The sequence below is a fragment of the Cherax quadricarinatus genome, chromosome 24, assembly GCF_038502225.1.
Source record: "Cherax quadricarinatus isolate ZL_2023a chromosome 24, ASM3850222v1, whole genome shotgun sequence".
Classification (NCBI taxonomy): Eukaryota; Metazoa; Arthropoda; class Malacostraca; order Decapoda; family Parastacidae; genus Cherax; species Cherax quadricarinatus.
Genome location: NC_091315.1, coordinates 19,450,950 through 19,462,684, shown reverse-complemented (window position 1 = coordinate 19,462,684; position 11,735 = coordinate 19,450,950). Strand labels below are relative to the sequence as shown.

Sequence of the window (11,735 nt, the reverse complement as noted above, 5' to 3'; positions counted from 1 at the left end):
ATGTGAGTGAATTTAAGGCCAGCAAAGGTTGGTTTGAGAGATTTAAGAAGCGTAGTGGCATACATAGTGTGATAAGGCATGGTGAGGCTGCCAGTTCGGACCACAAAGCGGCTGAAAAATATGTGCAGGAATTCAAGGAGTGCATAGAAACTGAAGGACTGAAACCTGAACAAGTGTTTAATTGTGATGAAACAGGCCTGTTTTGGAAGAAAATGCCAAGCAGGACCTACATTACTCAGGAGGAAAAGGCACTCCCAGGACATAAGCCTATGAAAGACAGGCTTACTTTGTTGATGTGTTCCAATGCTACTGGTGATTGCAAAGTGAAGCCTTTATTAGTGTATCACTCTGAAACTCCCAGACCGTTCAGGCAAAAGAATGTCCTCAAGGAAAATTTGTGTGTGCTGTGGAGGGCAAACAGTAAGGCATGGGTCACTAGGGACTTTTTCTATGACTGGTTACACCATGCATTTGCCCCCAATGTGAAAGATTACCTAACTGAAAAGAAATTAGAACTTAAGTGCCTCCTGGTGTTAGACAATGCCCCTGGTCATCCTACAGACGTGGCAGAGCGACTTTATGGGGACATGAAATTCATTAACATCAAGTTTTTGCCTCCTAATACCACTCCTCTCCTGCAGCCCATGGACCAGCAGGTTATTGCAAACTTCAAAAAACTGTACACAAAAGCTCTGTTTGAAAGGTGCTTTGTAGTGACCTCAGAAACTCAACTGACTCTAAGAGACTTTTGGAGAGATCACTTTAATATCCTCAATTGTATAAACCTTATAGGTAAGGCTTGGGAGGGAGTGACTAAGAAGACCTTGAACTCTGCTTGGAAGAAACTGTGGCCAGAATGTGTAGACAAAAGGGATTTTGAAGGGTTGGAGGCTAACCCTGAGAGGAGTATGCCAGTTGAGGAATCAATTGTGGCATTGGGGAAGTCCTTGGGGTTGGAGGTTAGTGGGGAGGATGTGGAAGAGTTGGTGGAGGACGACAATGAAGAACTAACCACTGATGAGCTGATAGATCAACTTCAAGAGCAAGAGGCCAGACCTGAGGAAACTGGTTCAAAGGAGGGGAGAGAGAAATTGAAGGAACTGCCTACTACAAAGATTAAGGAAATGTGTGCAAAATGGCTTGAAGTGCAAACCTTTTTTGATGAAAATCACCCTCACACAGCTATTGCAAGCCGTGTTGGCAACCTGTACACTGACAATGTTGTGAAACACTTTAGGGAAGTCATAAAGGAACGAGAGGTACAGGCCACTATGGACAGATATATTGTGCGAAAGAAGTCCAGTGACTCTGAAGCTGGTCCTAGTGGCATTAAAAGAAGAAGGGAAGTAACCCCAGAAAAGGACTCGACACCTCAAGTCTTAATGGAAGGGGATTCCCCTTCTAAACACTAACACTCACTCTCCCCTCCTCCCATCCCATCAATCATCACCAGATCTTCAATAAAAGTAAGTGTCATGTAATTGTGCATGCCTTTTTCAGTTTGTGTGTATTAAAATTAACATTTCATGTGGTAAAAGTTTTTTTTTTCATACTTTTGGGTGTCTTGCACGGATTAATTTGATTTCCATTATTTCTTATGGGGAAAATTCATTCGCATACCGAACATTTCGCATAACAGCCAGCCCTCTTGCACGGATTAAGGTCGCTATGCGGGGGTCCACTGTACTGTGCTTGTAGATATAATGCATAAGAATACCTGTTGGTTCAAAGTGGCTCTCTCTGAAACAGAGAGAGAGACAAGCAGAAAAACAGAGAAGCAGACAGAGAGACGAGACAGAGAGACAGATAAGCAGAGACAGACACCAACGGCCATCAAATGTCACCCCTTATCTCATCTTATCTCTGCAACCTCCTGGTACCCATCAACTGTCATCCCGTGGTCAGTCGTCAGTCGTCAGTGGTCAGTCGTCACGTGAGGTCACAGACCCTGACCTGCTTTGGGGATTAGCGTGGACGGTTACAAAGCATGGCTTGCTTCTGCAGTGTTTTAAAAACTGAGGTTGGAGAGTTGAAGGAGGAGGTCTTGCTTCTCCAGGAGGAGATTAGGAGGCTGAAGGTCCACCTCAATGGGTCTGGGAGAGAGTGTGAGGTGGCTGGAGTTGTGGGGAATGAGACTTCTAGCAGTGAGGTGCAGTCTGTCTCTCGCTGTGAGGAGGCTGTAGTTGGGGAGGTAGCAACAGCTACCAGCAGTGAGGTGCAGCCCAGCACCTGCTGCAAGTGGCGAGTTGTTCACAGTAATGGGAGGCGCATCAGAGTAAGGAAAGTTAAGAGTGAAGATCTGAAGGTAGGAAATCGCTTCTCTGTTCTCCAGGATGAATGTACTTCAGTGGCCAGTGAAGGTAAGGGTACTACTGCCCCTGCTAATGAAGGTAAGCGCATTCTTGTGGTTGGTGACTCTCAGGTAAGATATATTGACCGTGCTTTTTGTAATAGGAATAAGAAGATGAGAGATAGAGTGTGCTTCCCTGGAGCTGGTGTTGGGGACATTGTCAACAGGCTGGATAATATCATGTCAGGTAATGGGAACAAGCCCATTATCTGTCTCAGTGCTGGTGGAAATGATATTGGGAAGGGTAGGAGAGAAGAGCTGCTAGATAAGTACAGGTCAGCTATAGATTTCATTAAGTCTAAGGGAGGGATCCCAATCATATGTAGCATCTTGCCTAGAAGGGGAGTAGGAAATGAATGGTTGTCTAGGGCAATTGGTGTAAATTGCTGGCTAGACAGATACTGCAAGGAACTTGCAATCCCATTCATTGACAACTGGAACAACTTTTATGGCAAACATGATATGTATGCAAGGGATGGGGTACATCTCTCTGGGGCAGGGGTGGTAGCACTTGCAGACTCGATTGAGAAGGCCATTGGTGAAATGCCTATGATTTTAAACTGATGGAAGATAGAGGTATGGGTGTGTGTGGGAAACAAGCAGGTTGCAACACTAGGGTTGGAAACAGTAAATGTATAAAAGGCATTCAGCATGAAGTTATAAATAAAGACAATAGAACAGGTCAGCTAACAAAGGGGGGCAGCAGAGGGCAGCAAGGGACTAGCTCCCTTAAGGTTTACTATACTAATAGCAGGAGTGTTAGAAATAAGATAGATGAGCTAAGATTAATTGCAAGTGCAGGAAACATAGATATTATTGCTATAACAGAGACCTGGCTCAATCTGAAAGATAGAGAGATGCCCTCTGAATGTCACATACAAGGCTATAAATTATTCCACACTGACAGGGTCAACAGGAAAGGTGGTGGAGTAGCGATGTATGTCAGAGACAATTTAAATTGTTGTGTAAGACAAGATATTAAATTAGAAGCGTCAGCCACTGAATCTGTTTGGTTACAGCTTCTCGAGGGCCGAGAAAAACTAATTTTGGGTGTGATTTACAGGGCCCCAAATCTTGATAGGGAGTGCAGTAAACTTCTATGGGACGAAATTCGTAAGGCATCTACATACGAAAATGTTGTGCTAATGGGAGATTTCAACTATAGACAGATTGACTGGAGCAATTTGACAGGAAATTTAGAGTCGGGTGACTTTCTTGATACGATCCAGGATTGTTTTTTAAAACAGTTTGTGACAGAGCCAACTAGGGGAAATAACCTCCTTGACTTGGTTCTTGCCAGTAGGGAAACACTAATTAATAATCTTGAGGTTAATGATGAGCTTGGGGAGAGTGATCACAAATCACTCAGTTTTAATATATCATGGAATTCCCCTAATAATGGCAATCAAGTCTCCGTCCCTGACTTTCGCTTGGCTGATTTCATAGGACTGAAAAATTACTTAGGTGGGCTGAACTGGAATGACCTGACTAAGGGTCAGGTAGGTGGTGATGGTTGCCGATATGATGCTTTCCAGGGCATAGTTCTAGCTGCTCAGTCAAATTATGTTCCAAATAGGGAAATCAGATCAAACAAAAATGATCCTAAATGGATGAACAATAGATTAAAATATCTGATTGGTCAAAAGAGAGGCATATATAGGCAAATCAAAAGAGGAGAGGGCCAATTAAGAAATCGATATATTCAGTTAAAGAGAGAAATAAAAAAGGGAATTAGAAAAGCGAAAAGAGATTATGAGGTTAAAGTTGCAAGAGAATCGAAGACTAACCCAAAAGGATTCTTTCAGGTATACAGAAGTAAGATCAGGGACAAGATAGGCCCACTCAAAAGTTCCTCGGGTCAGCTCACTGACAGTGATAAGGAAATGTGTAGAATTTTTAACACATACTTCCTCTCAGTTTTTACACAGGAGGATACCAGCGATATACCAGTAATGATAAATTATGTAGAACAGGACGATAATAAACTGTGCACTATTAGGGTCACAAGTGACATGGTCCTTAGGCAAATAGATAAATTGAAACCTAACAAATCCCCAGGCCCTGATGAACTGTATGCAAGGGTTCTAAAGGAATGTAAAGAGGAGCTTAGCACACCTTTGGCTAATCTTTTCAACATATCACTACAAACTGGCATGGTGCCAGATAAGTGGAAAATGGCAAATGTGATACCTATTTTCAAAACAGGTGACAGGTCCTTAGCTTCGAACTATAGACCAATAAGCCTAACCTCCATAGTGGGAAAATTTATGGAATCAATAATTGCCGAGGCAGTTCGTAGCCACCTTGAAAAGCATAAATTAATCAACGAATCTCAGCATGGTTTTACAAAGGGGCGTTCCTGCCTTACGAATTTATTAACTTTTTTCACTAAGGTATTTGAGGAGGTAGATCATGGTAATGAATATGATATTGTGTATATGGACTTCAGTAAGGCTTTTGACAGGGTCCCACATCAGAGACTATTGAGGAAAATTAAAGCACATGGAATAGGAGGAGAAATTTTTTCCTGGATAGAGGCATGGTTGACAAATAGGCAGCAGAGAGTTTGCATAAATGGGGAGAAATCAGAGTGGGGAAGCGTCACGAGCGGTGTTCCACAGGGGTCAGTGTTGGGCCCCCTGCTGTTCACAATCTACATAAACGACATAGATGAGGGCATAAAGAGCGACATCGGCAAGTTTGCCGATGACACCAAAATAGGCCGTCGAATTCATTCTGACGAGGACATTCGAGCACTCCAGGAAGATTTGAATAGACTGATGCAGTGGTCGGAGAAGTGGCAGATGCAGTTTAATATAGACAAATGCAAAGTTCTAAATGTTGGACAGGACAATAACCATGCCACATATAAACTAAATAATGTAGATCTTAATATTACGGATTGCGAAAAAGATTTAGGAGTTCTGGTTAGCAGTAATCTGAAACCAAGACAACAGTGCATAAGTGTTCGCAATAAAGCTAATAGAATCCTTGGCTTCATATCAAGAAGCATAAATAATAGGAGTCCTCAGGTTGTTCTTCAACTCTATACATCCTTGGTTAGGCCTCATTTAGATTATGCTGCACAGTTTTGGTCACCGTATTACAGAATGGATATAAATTCTCTGGAAAATGTACAAAGGAGGATGACAAAGATGATCCCATGTATCAGAAACCTTCCCTATGAGGATAGACTAAGGGCCCTGAAACTGCACTCTCTAGAAAGACGTAGAATTAGGGGGGATATGATTGAGGTGTATAAATGGAAGACAGGAATAAATAAAGGGGATGTAAATAGTGTGCTGAAAATATCTAGCCTAGACAGGACTCGCAGCAATGGTTTTAAGTTGGAAAAATTCAGATTCAGGAAGGATATAGGAAAGTACTGGTTTGGTAATAGAGTTGTGGATGAGTGGAACAAACTCCCAAGTACCGTTATAGAGGCCAGAACGTTGTGTAGCTTTAAAAATAGGTTGGATAAATACATGAGTAGATGTGGGTGGGTGTGAGTTAGACCTGATAGCTTGTGCTAACAGGTCGGTTGCCGTGTTCCTCCCTTAAGTCAATGTGACCTGACCTGACTAGGTTGGGTGCATTGGCTTAAGCCGGTAGGAGACTTGGACCTGCCTCGCGTGGGCCAGTAGGCCTTCTGCAGTGTTCCTTCGTTCTTATGTTCTTATGTTCTTATGAGTAGATGTGGGTGGGTGTGAGTTAGACCTGATAGCTTGTGCTACCAGGTCGGTTGCCGTGTTCCTCCCTTAAGTCAATGTGACCTGACCTGACTAGGTTGGGTGCATTGGCTTAAGCCGGTAGGAGACTTGGACCTGCCTCGCATGGGCCAGTAGGCCTTCTGCAGTGTTCCTTCGTTCTTATGTTCTTATGTTCTTATCTCTGCACCCTCACAGGCACCCATCAAATGTCACCCCTTTTCTCACTGACATCATGCTTCAAGGGAACTTCATCTTCTTCTTCGTTCTTTTTCTTTCTTCTTCCTTCTTCTTCTTCTTCTTCTATACTCACGTGTATCCAAAACATTGCTGAGACCTATAAATACTTTGTATATATTCCTAGACAATAGTAAATGACCAAGGCAGGTTTAAATGTCCACCTGTCAATGTGTTTGTGACAATTTGAGTACAATTTCAGTACCTAATATTAGTGTCAGAACAAACATTGGTTATGAAATGACAAGAACTACTATAAATTGTAATTATCAGAACACAAAAATTATATAAAACAATATAAAAATTAATAAAAAAGGTACATCGGCAACACTTCTGCAAGCAGCAGGAGTCTATGTTGCCGACAGGTGAGCATTAACCCTTTGACTGTTTCAGTCATATCTATACATCTTTCAATCCAATGTGTTTGATATATATATACTCAAAAATTCTAGCGGCTTCAAATCAAGCAGGAGAAAGTTGGTAGGCCCACATGTGAAAGAATGGGTCTGTGGTCAGTGTGCACCATATAAAAAAAAATCCTGCAGCATGCAGTGCATAATGAGAAAAAAAACTGACCGTGTTTTTGGATTAAAACGCCAATTTGTGGTGTATTTTCGTATAGTATTTATGGTTGTAATCTTGTTTTCTTGATCTCATTAGACAGAATGGAAAACATATTATAGAAATAGAGGTGATTTTGATTGGTTTTACTATGAAAAGGACCTTGAAATGGAGCTCAAAGTAGGGGAAATGTTTGATTTTTGCCGATGTTCAAGAGTAAACAAATGATGTCATTGTCCAATAAATGTCAAACTAGAAATTCTAATATGCAGTCATGAATGTGGTGACATTATTTATACAATTATTACCATATTGCGGTAGTCTGCATAACAGTAAATCTTCTATTTTTTGTTTGAATAAAAATTCAAAATAGAAAGCAAGAGTAATATCAGAGGAGCCTGGAGACATGACTGATGAACAAAGAAAATGTTATTTCAGAGCCAGGAATGTCTGCATTGTTCATTCTGGACCCTATTTTGAAATTGTCACATTTTTTAATTTGCGTGAAATTGGCCAAATTGCAAATTTCTGACCACGTTATTGGGTAGTTGAAATCAGTAAATGGGCAGTTTCTTGTAGTCAGTCGATAGAACAAATGGAGTTCTAAAGAAATAGCTATGAGTTTGGTCGACTGGAACAATGGAATTAGCCAAAAATAGGGCTCAAAGTGGGTGAAATCACCAATTCATAAATATTACCGAGATCACTAACTTCGCGAGGGTGTAATTCCGTAAGTTTTCCATCAAATTTCGTTCTTTTGGTGTCATTACCATCGGGGAAAGATTCTCTAACATTTCATTTTTTTTTTTTTTCAAAAATTTTTTGACACCAGGAGACACCTCAGAATTTGCGGCTGGTACCGTCAAAGGGTTAAGTGCCAACTTTGCAGCTTCATATCTCAGCAAGTACTGAACCTATTTTTTTTATTTTAATCCTATAACACTTAAAAATTTTTCTCTATTTCAATAAAAAAACTATTTTTTTTATTTTTCAAAATATATTCGAGGCACTGGGCGAGAGAACGTATATATACATTTGGACCATTTACGAGTTAAACCTATGAATTTTGCAAGGTGATACTGCATTTGGATTCAGGACATGAAAATATGTAAGAATTAACTAATCTCATTTAAGAAGCATACAACTTTTCAAAAATTGTTGACCAATGTAATCAGTCAAAAATAAAGGTGGGTGATCAGAAATGCGAGGAGTCATACACCTACTGCCACCCCTGGATATGCAAACAACCTGCAGTAACACATCAGTCATCTGAGGATGTGTAAGGTTGTCCTCCTGTGTCAATGAGAGCCAACCAGCACATCCCAAGATAATCCAATTTCCATTTCATGACAGCACTGTACCAAAGTCTATTAAAAGTGGGCTGATAACAATACTTTTCCTTCTGCCTCCTGCCTACGACTGCTTCACTTCTCCTGTCTGCAGCATATAAGCCCCTTCTTTGTGCACCTGCCAAATTCTTATCAAGATTGATGGACTGATTATATATATGAGTTTAAAATACTGATCATGAGACAAATGGTACAACATAATCTATTAAGCAATGGGTCAAAAGAAAATAGACTATTAAGTAAAATGTCAACATCATTCAAATTCTTACCCTTCTCAATATTACACTTGGGGTCAGCATCAAGTAATTTCTGACGTAGCTGGTTCTCCTTGACTCGATCTTCATTCCCTTTTAAGTGCCGTCGCTCATCATCAGCGCCCTCTAGGGTGGACGCTGACCGCTTCTTCTCATCCTAGTGTTAACCAAAGAAACTTTAGTGCCACCTAAATACATGATTACTGCCTGGACACAGTGAAGGACCTTGTCACTAGTAACACGGTGCCTCAGTAGGTTTCAACTTCATCTCAAATTAATGAGATAAATAGTGGCTGTCCAAATAATAGACAAATGAATGAGAAATCCTTTGTTTAATCATCTAACTACTTGAATTAATAAAAATATTTAGGGCTACAATTAAGCACTTCAAACTGAAATTAAAGTTTTTAGAATTTTGACTCTGGGGGAAAACAACCTACTGAACTCCATGGAACTTTAGTGATTCTCACTCAGAACTCACTTCTAAGGAAGCCCAGTTACACTGTTGAAAAAAGCACAAAGTTTCCTTTACAAAAAAAAAAAATGTGGCAAATAAGTTGAAGCCACTTGTTAAATTAATTAAATTAATTAAGGGTAAAGAATTAGTATCTACATTCTTTGCATAAAGTTGATCAATAAGGGACAACATGGGTCATGTGATCCAATGTAAACAATTTGCTCTGAGAATTATTAGTATTATTATTTTCTTTACTGAAAAAAAGCAAGAGACTCAAAACTACAAATATCATTAACTTCAAGTTTGTTTCTAAAGTGAGACGAAACAAACACAAGGAGGAGAAGCTGAGAGAAGAGAGTGAAGCCATTCACAAGACAAGAGGAGCAAAGCAGGAGCTAAGCCACCCACACACATGCTCAAATATCTCAGAGCAGAACAACACAGCAGTAGTGGGAAGAGAGGAAGATAAGAGGAGAATGAAGGAAGGAAGAGGGGAGGGAGGTGAAGTAAGAATAATGAAAAAGGAGGACAGAATGGAAAGATATGGGAATAATAGGGAAAGGGGGTTTAAAACAGGATGAATGTAGGGTGTATTTAAAGAGTGTAAATAAAAAGATAAAAAAGGGGAGACAGAGAGAAAATGAGATAGAGAAATGCTCTTGGTTTTATTGTAATACTTATAAGTATACTAAATACACTTACCATCCGACTTACGACCTGCTTGACACATGACCACTGAACTTACAACCAGTGTTTCTTCTAAAACTTACAGTATAAAATACTGTCCTAACAGCATAAAAAGCAAAGTTTAAAAATGAAATACCAAAATAAAACAATAAAATAAAATAATTACAAAATGTGATGCTGATATTCAGTAGTAAGGTTTGACTTACGTCCATTTTGACTTACGACCAGTTAGTTGGAACCAAGCTTGGTCGTATGTCGGATGGCAGGTGTACACCATGCAACAATACTACCAGTCCATGAATGCAGACACACAGCTGTGCTGTGTCACAGCCTAACACTACAACAAGCCTCTTATGTGCTAAAGGAAAGAGGTACAATAAAGGCCAGTCAGGTGGAGATGGAGATGCAGGTTAGGGTCAATCAAAAAGATTACTGTGCCAGTGTGATGTGTTAGTACTCTAGCGGGTGCCAGGTACACTGAAAACGCAGCCTACAAGGGTCATAATGACTAACCAACAATGAGCTGATATTATTTTTACAGTTTAACAAAAGATTTCTTCATACAAGTGTACAGTATCATGAGGATAACTCAAACAGACTGATGCACAGTAAATGTCATATTTTTCAAGTCCCTAACACGACACAATGGTGAAAAGATGAGTACAGTGTAGACCCCTGAGAGATCACATACAAGTAAAATGAGAAGGTTATATGGTCTTATAAGGAATACAATAAGGAAAGTTCTATAAATATACGTGGACATAAAAATAAAACACTTCTTAGTACCAGTATAAGGGTACACATTGAATGTTGTAGTGATGAGCAACATGAGGAGAGTGAAGATTAAAAGCTCTGGGCAGTCAGATGAATGAACTAACTTGAATGGTCTGTTAAAAGTAAGTGGGATCTGCTATAAAAGGAAAATTATCAGGTCTTCAAAGCTTACTTCTTATTGTTCAAACAAAAACTGATCACTATTTTCATTTTAAGTTGCCAGGAATAATTCTTAACGTATTAGTCCTAACAAGACACTGAACAAGCGTCCCTTAGCAAATTCTAATCAAATCTTCATCTACTACAAAAGTACATACACATTTGTAATTCACCATCAGATAACTAAGATTATTAATGAATAAAACATCAGCAGCAGCATTTGACAAATTCTTTAGTTTTAAAATTTATTACAAGATAGGGAAAGTTTATGCAATAAAGATCATTGAAGATATTTGACAATCAATTCATTTTAAGTACAAAGTATGAAGATTGAGACACTTATGCAGCATATGGGAATCTTATTCAGGAAACGTTCCGCCACACAGTGGCTTCATCAGTCCAATACAAAGAGGAAGGCGTAAGGAGAGGAGGAGTATGAGGTAATCAGTCCCATATGCTGCATAAGTGTCTCAATCTTCAACTTGTCGTTTTTTCAAATCATTCATCACGACTGTCAGACACTGCAGCATCATGGGATCTTGTTACAAAGAATTCTTCAACACTTGTTCAACCTTTGGACGAAGACCTACTTCGACTAGTGGAAGGTACTACTATGACCCCGCCTCCGCCTGCTTCACCTCACCTCACTACAGTATATAAGCCACATCTACGGCCCTATGCTGTACATTCTACAAGATTGATGGACTGAACACATCGACTCCAGGCTGAGGGACTGATTACCTCATGCTCCTCCTCTCCTTACGCCTTCCTCTTTGTATTGGACTGATGAAGCCACTGTGTGGCGAAACGTTTCCTGAATAAGATTCCCATATGCTGCATAAGTGTCTCAATCTTCAACTTGTCGGTTTTTCAAACCATTCATCATGGAAGTACAAAGTATTTTAGTTACAAAAAAAAGTACGAAGATTATTTTTCTGCTGTGGGAGCCTGGAGGTACTACCTGGAAAATGCCACACCTCATTCACAACTATACTCTCCTTTTTAGTGATTCTGATTGTGCTTTCTTCCTCTGTCTCTTGTTCTGTTGCTTATGTTTGAAGTGCATGAACAATATCTTTTGGCCTTACAGGGTGCCATTCCTTTGGTCTACAGTGTCCTGGTGCTGGCCTAGCTCAGGGTTGAATACAGAGATCCACTTATGCACCATTCCAACATGACCTTGAAGCATTCATTACCTTC

At 40.0% G+C, this 11,735-nt stretch overlaps 1 protein-coding gene across 2 annotated transcripts in view; it reads right to left on the bottom strand.

The window, feature by feature from the left end:
• Positions 1-11,735, bottom strand: part of Ca-alpha1T (Ca[2+]-channel protein alpha[[1]] subunit T) — a 658,731-nt gene that overhangs the window by 182,743 nt on the left and 464,253 nt on the right. For both annotated transcript variants that reach the window (XM_070088225.1, XM_070088226.1), the window contains one exon: positions 8,474-8,615. In XM_070088225.1, the coding sequence (XP_069944326.1) occupies positions 8,474-8,615 (142 nt within the window). The remainder of the gene's footprint in view (positions 1-8,473; positions 8,616-11,735) is intronic.